The sequence below is a fragment of the Drosophila biarmipes genome, chromosome 2R, assembly GCF_025231255.1.
Source record: "Drosophila biarmipes strain raj3 chromosome 2R, RU_DBia_V1.1, whole genome shotgun sequence".
Lineage (NCBI taxonomy): Eukaryota > Metazoa > Arthropoda > Insecta > Diptera > Drosophilidae > Drosophila > Drosophila biarmipes.
This window is the reverse complement of record NC_066615.1, coordinates 9,799,728-9,806,096: the sequence shown is the minus strand read 5'-3', so window position 1 is coordinate 9,806,096 and position 6,369 is coordinate 9,799,728. Positions and strand designations below refer to the sequence as shown.

Sequence of the window (6,369 nt, the reverse complement as noted above, 5' to 3'; positions counted from 1 at the left end):
CCAGTTAAAAAATATTTAAATATTTGTCTATCAACATATCAATTTTAAAAGGTAGAACGACTTTTCACTACATTTTTAATATTTATTTTTTCTTTGACTTGTTAAGCCCTATAAACATTATTCGAACTTTCAGAATAACATTTTCCCTTTTTTTAAATTTTAATACACTTTGAAGTAAATGAATTATTATAGGTAAAGTCTTAAAATATTATTTACTTTAAAAGTAAAAAAACTTTAATTAAAAAGAAAAAAATTATTTCAAGATAAATTTATGTAATAAGTTCACGTTTTTTTATGTAAGACTTGACTAACGTAGGCCTTTATAGAAGTTGTATTGAAATAGTTCCCAAAAAACTGCAACTTTTTGTACAAACAAATTCGCGGCAAGGAAGTTCGACTGCCAAAGCCAGATGTGTTGCATGTAATTTAATATTCATTATATGCACTATAAACGCTGTGCCACCATGATTGCATGATCTGTCAATCTGCCCAATTCCAGGACTATCTTCGCCCTCCCCCGCCCTCCGACTTCTCCCCGCTTGGCCTTTCGGGCGATAAAAACGAAGGGAAAAGTGCCGCTATCTATTAATATCGCTTTTGGCTTTTCGCTGGCGGGCTGGTAACTGGTAACTGGTAGCTGGTGGGGAAGAGCTGGGAATGAAAAACGCTGAAAAGTCCTAACGAACGACACCTGCCCTCGGAAAGGGGGCTCCGGCCCCTCTGCCCCGCCTGGTGGCGTGTGTCTCGCTTTTCTCCTTGCTGTTTGCACTGGTCGCCGTTGCCCCTTTCCTTTTGGCCGATACACCGCTGCTGATGTTGCACGAATGTTGTAAATCAAAAGTAGGCGAGTCACACGAAGGGTCTTCCTGCCGCCCGTGGCCCCCCTGCCTGAGCCTCTGCCTCTGCCTCGCCGCTGCTGCTGCTGCGCCTATTTGACTGGCAGGCCGAGCGGATAACGCTGGCAATTATCGCGCTTGTGCCGCACGAACAGCGGAAGCGGCAGAGGCGCCACATCATGTTACCCGGTCCGATTCCAGGCCCCAACCCCAACCCCAGCCCGGCATCCTTGCCTCGCTCTTTTTGCTCCGTGCAATCCAATTGGTAGCGCCCAAAACAAAGCAAAAGCCATTGAAAATAACAACAACCAGTCCGAGTACAAGTCCCCAAAAAATATGGCAAGCAAAAAGAAAAAGGGAAAAGGATTCAGACCTCCCCGCCTATAGCCGGGCACCTAGACCACCCCTTCCGGTCAGTCAGTCAGTCATTGAAGCCATTTATTGCCACCAAAAATTGTTCGCTGTTTGCCATACCCTGGTTACCAGAGAATACTTTATCACCGATCCACAGCTTATAAGGGATCCCCATATCACGTTCCCCTCCTTTAAGTTAAAATAAACAAAATAAGGCAAAGGTTATATTTAGAAATAGGTCTTTGGGTTTCTAAAAAGTCATTAAACATCTTCAAACTTTATTCCACAGAAGCGATAGATACATTAAAAGCGCTTAGAACACATAGTTTTAACTCTATAGATTCCATAACAATTTAATTCAAAATCATATAAAGACTTCAGATCTCCTGGCAGTGTTCTTTAACATTTAACATATTTACTGAAGATCGTTGGGATACTTGTTTTAAAAAAATATTCAAATACTTTGAAATCAGTAATAATATTTTCAAGTGAAAGGTATTCCCATCTTCGGTCACTTGTTTCAGCCTTCATTTCCTTGGACTGTTTTTGCTCCTCGCCAACTGCGCTTGTCTTTGGAGCTGGAGCGGATCTGGACTACTCCTTGTCGGGAGGGTCCATTCCGAGTCCTACTCCGATTCCGTTCCATTCCGTGAGCAGGATATGTTTACAATTTGTGGACACGCCGACCGTCATTTGATTGCTTCCCTCTCGCCTGTCGAATTCTTGGTTAATTCGCCAGGTGGCTTCAGACTGCGCATTGCTGGGGGTTGGAAATCGTGGGGGTTGGGGTGCAGGTAGGTCGGAAGGCAGGGAGGCTACCATGATAAGCGGCCCTCGTTTGTTTGCTCAGGAGCCGCACGGAAGATGACGTGCCCGGGATGGCCCATAAATGAGACTGGCTAGGGCAAACAAGACCGGATACCCAGGATACACACAATCAAATAATGCCATCCGCAACCGGAAAAGGGCAGAACCCGGTTTTTGGGTCTCTCCCAATCTGACCAAACACACCTCTAATCGTGCACTTTTGTGTTTTTATACATATGTGCGGAGATCTTCTGTGTCAATCTGAGGTTGAACTGATTTCCGTTTAAATGTATCGTTAAACTACCGTCAGGCCAAAAATGTATTTAAAAAGTGTTATTTAGAACTGAAGGAAACATGATTTCGCTTTACATTCTTATTTAATTTGTTGCTTCTCATCATTCTTGTTATTGCCAAGTTAAAACATTTTCTTGTCTTGCCTAGATCATCCCAAGAGTCTTGTCTAGAAAATAATCATATTTCTTTACTTCGGTGTTCTTAACTCCGCTTTATCTTTTTCTTGATTAACATTTATGAAATAATAATACGCTAATACCATAATTAGTAATTAGATGGCATGTTAGGCGCGTGAGCCTGCTTTTAAAGTTGAAAAAAATTGATTTTTTCCGGATTTTTTTTGGGAAGGAAGGTTTTACTGTAGTTATACGTATACTTTTTTCCCCATCTTTCCCGTCAATAAGATAAAATTATTTCTTCGCTAACTTTTAAAATACTTGGAATTTTGGGGACACATTCTTGAATAGTTTAGGTATACATTAATGCAAAAAAAAATCTTAAGATACATTTTAGTTTTATATTTTATCTACTATTCTTTGTAACTAAAGTTAATAGGCACTAAATAGAATTATTTTCAACAATTTTATTGTACCTTTTTTGATGTTTAGACAATCCTGGGTATGTGTACCGAAATAAACAATTTTTCATTTCAATAGAAGATGAACTATATATATATAATTTATATTAAAAATGAAATGATATTTCTAGGAAAATTCAAAAAGGCTTCGTAAAGCTTACCGTTACCATGTAATGCCGCCAAAAATAGCCAGATTTACATTTCAAAAGCTGGCAGTTACGAGCCGGGCATTTGAAAGCCGGACGTCGAACTGTCAAAGCAAAAACAGATTTGTTTTACGTACACTCTCGTCGCATAAAAGTGCCTTTTATACTTTCAGCCAATTTGCCATGCAGCCACGCGACTTAATGCGAATCCTTTTGTTATTCTGCCTGCGATTTGCCATAAACTTCTTTCTTCTCTACCGCCAACAGCAGAACGGCGTTGCAGCAAAGGCGCAACGGCCTGGGACTCTGGTGAAGGACAGAAGCTGCTTCCAGTGACACTCGCTCAGCTGTTCTTTATTTTGCACGCTAGTTTTGTTTTTCGAGAAATACAATATGGAAACCTGCGTAAATTGCGAGGAAAACACCAGAAAATACAAGTGCAGCAAGTGCGAGGCGCCCTAGTAAGTTTCTCCAAGTTGTAATCCCAAGTTGGTGTAACAGGGGACCACAATTTCAGCTGCTCTGTGGCCTGTTACAAGGAACACAAAGACTCTCCTCAATGTGTGACACAGGATTTAGTGGGAAAAAAGGAGGAAAGTGCCTTCCAGGAGGAACCCACGCTCCATGTGCCCTTCACCACCGATGACACCGTTCCCGCGGAGAAGCTCCAGCAACTAGGTGGGTTCCCCGAGTTCCTAGTTGACCCACTTATCACAGTATTCCCCCGCAGAGCACTGCCAGGAGCTGCGCAACTTGCTCCACAATCCCCACCTGCGCTCGCTGCTCCAGCAGATCGATGTGGCCATGAACGCCCAGACGGCCATGATGGCCGCCATGCAGGAGCCGCTCTTCGTGGAGTTCGCCAATGCCTGTCTGCAGGTCGTGGAACCCATGACGGCTGCAGAAAGGGCTGAACTTGAGTTATGCTCCTAATCTATCCCCCAGAAATTTCCACTTCATAGTCCTAATAAATACAGCCATATATTTTGTAACTACAACAGCTTAAAATCCTCTCCAGATTCGTGATCGACTAGCTTGGATGTATTGCTGGAGAGGGTAACAAATGTCTATAAGGTTTATCTAAAAGTATCCGCAACCCACCTTTCCGCCACTACATATTCCTCCAGATCCGCTGGCATCTTGACCCGATTTAGTTTGTGGGCCAGGCCAAAGTAGCGTCGCCTCAGCACATACGCCATCTCCTTGGGCTGCCGGTTCCTGGTGAAGATGCCCTTCCTATGTCCACCGAGCCCCGTATAAGCTGAGGAAACAAATGTAAACTGTGTTAAACCGAAGGAGTGGGCTCCACTCACAGTGGGCCGTCTGGAAGTCGGCAAAGTTCCACACGAACTCCCCGATGAACCAAGGATTCTGCCGCAGCTTGTCGAAGGCCTGAAAGTGCTTGGAGTACAGCTGCCGCTGGAAGTCGGGGGAACCCATGAGTGAAGGCAACTAAAACGAAAAACCATAAAACAAGGAATACCGCAGGTGATAAAGCGCTTACCGATGGGTAAAACTCAATGGAATCCGCACCGTACTCCATTATAATCACCAGCTTCTGGGTCAGATTGCGCCAAAATTTGGCCTCATTCACTAGGGGACCTGTGGTCGAGTCCAGACTACCAGAAGTCGAGCCATAATACCCATTGAAGCCCAGAATGTCCAGCAATCCAGCGAGCTTGCATTTATCCGCGTCATCAGTTGGCGTTGCAAGAGCAGCAGTCAAAGGACGACAGTGAGCCATTTTCCGGATGTACTTCACCAAAGATCTGTAGGAAAAAGACTGGAACTTACTAAGAATCCCAGAAATCCTCTTACACACCCACTTAAAGTATTCGGCGGACTCTAACGTACAGCTGGGCTCGTTGGCCAGCGACCAGGCTATGACACTTGGATGGTTCCTGTCCCTGTGTATCAGCTGCTCCATCGCCGACATGTGGTTCTGCAGCACGCCTGGGTGAAAGCCCTCCAAGTCCACCGCCGAGCACTCGTCTATCACCATGATGCCCTGCTCGTCGGCAAACTGCATGGACTCCTCGGAATAGGGGTAGTGGGATGTGCGATAGGCATTCGCTCCTATCCAACGCAGCAAGTTAAAGTCCCGCAGCATGAGGGGATTGTCGTGACCCCTGCCGCGGATCTCTGAGTCCTCGTGGCGGCCAAATCCTCGCAAATACAAAGGTTTGCCGTTTAAAAGCAGGCTGTTGTTGTCCCACTTAAGGCTGCGTAGTCCCACCGAAATCCGGTAGACATCCAGCCGGTCATCATCTTGTGACTCCTCAGCCTCTGAATCGCCTTCGAAGAGTTCCACTTTGAGCCGGTACAGATATCCCGGCTCAGGATCCATGAGGTAGGGCCACCAGGCTCGGGCACAATGAACGCGCAGTCTACCCTTGAAGGGATGCCTGATAACTTGCTGGGCCACCACTTCACCCTGTTGATCATGCACCTGGACACGGAAATAGTAGTTTCTCCGCCACTTAGTCGGGGACTTTCCAGCCATCCACAGCCGATACTTGATGATGCCCACTCTCCTCGAGGTGTATTCTGTGGACACGGAGACATCGCTGATGAAGACCAGGGGCGTGGAGTACAACAGAACACTCCTGTGGATCCCAGCGTAGTTGAAAGAGTCAACACCATATTCTTGACGGGTTGCCTTGGTGGTGTCACCATCATCCTGGAGCTCCCCTTGGGTGATAGTTAGGTTATCCAGTCGGTTGTCGCACATCACAGTCAGTCGGTTCTCGGCGCCGAAGCTCACAACCCCACTCACCTCCGTCTCGAAGGGCAATCCCCCGGAGCTGTGACGCACGACGTGCTGCCCATTGATCCACACCTCGGCGCGGTAGTGGACGCTTCCGAATCGCAGCCACGTTCGAAGCCTTCGGTCCCAGGAGGCGGGCACAAAGAAGCTTCTCTCGTACCAAACGGGGCCCACATGGTCGCGCAGTGATCGGCTGACGGTGATGTCATTATAGGATGCGGGCACCGCGATGGGAATCAAATGGCGACCCGACTGGCTGAGACTCTTCTCGAATAATTTCTCCTGGTAATCCTCGCTGGTTAGATCAGAAGAAGAACCCTTCACCATTTGCCAGATTCCGTCCAGCGACCGCACTTCTCTAGTCTCCGAGTCTTGGGGAAAGAGCAAACCGCTCGTAGGAGGGGGCTTCTTGAAATCCAGCTCCAAGGATGAACCCAGGACCACCAGGAGCATCCCGATGCACAGCCACGTTACCAGTTGCATATCGACAATTGGCAACTAGGAGCTTTCAAAAGGAGAAGCCTTCTGGTCCCGCTTCTGGCAATTTCACACCCATTACAAGCGGAACTGCTTCGATTCCAGGTTGCC

At 46.5% G+C, this 6,369-nt stretch overlaps 2 protein-coding genes across 2 annotated transcripts; one reads left to right on the top strand and one right to left on the bottom strand.

Annotated features, from left to right (window-relative positions):
• Window positions 1-3,097: 3,097 nt before the first annotated feature.
• Window positions 3,098-4,006, top strand: LOC108030247 (zinc finger HIT domain-containing protein 3). Its single transcript, XM_017103053.3, has 3 exons — window positions 3,098-3,475; window positions 3,532-3,692; window positions 3,745-4,006. The coding sequence occupies exons 1-3, from the start codon at window positions 3,408-3,410 to the stop codon at window positions 3,945-3,947; spliced, it is 432 nt and encodes a 143-aa protein (XP_016958542.1). The 5' UTR covers window positions 3,098-3,407; the 3' UTR covers window positions 3,948-4,006.
• Window positions 3,976-6,318, bottom strand: LOC108030243 (beta-glucuronidase-like). The gene is made up of 5 exons (XM_017103050.3): window positions 4,841-6,318; window positions 4,519-4,783; window positions 4,328-4,466; window positions 4,116-4,275; window positions 3,976-4,061 (listed from the first exon to the last, which is right to left on the bottom strand). Exons 1-5 carry the CDS (start codon window positions 6,262-6,264, stop codon window positions 4,007-4,009), a joined length of 2,043 nt encoding a protein of 680 aa, XP_016958539.1. The 5' UTR covers window positions 6,265-6,318; the 3' UTR covers window positions 3,976-4,006.
• Between the last annotated feature and the right edge of the window lie 51 nt (window positions 6,319-6,369).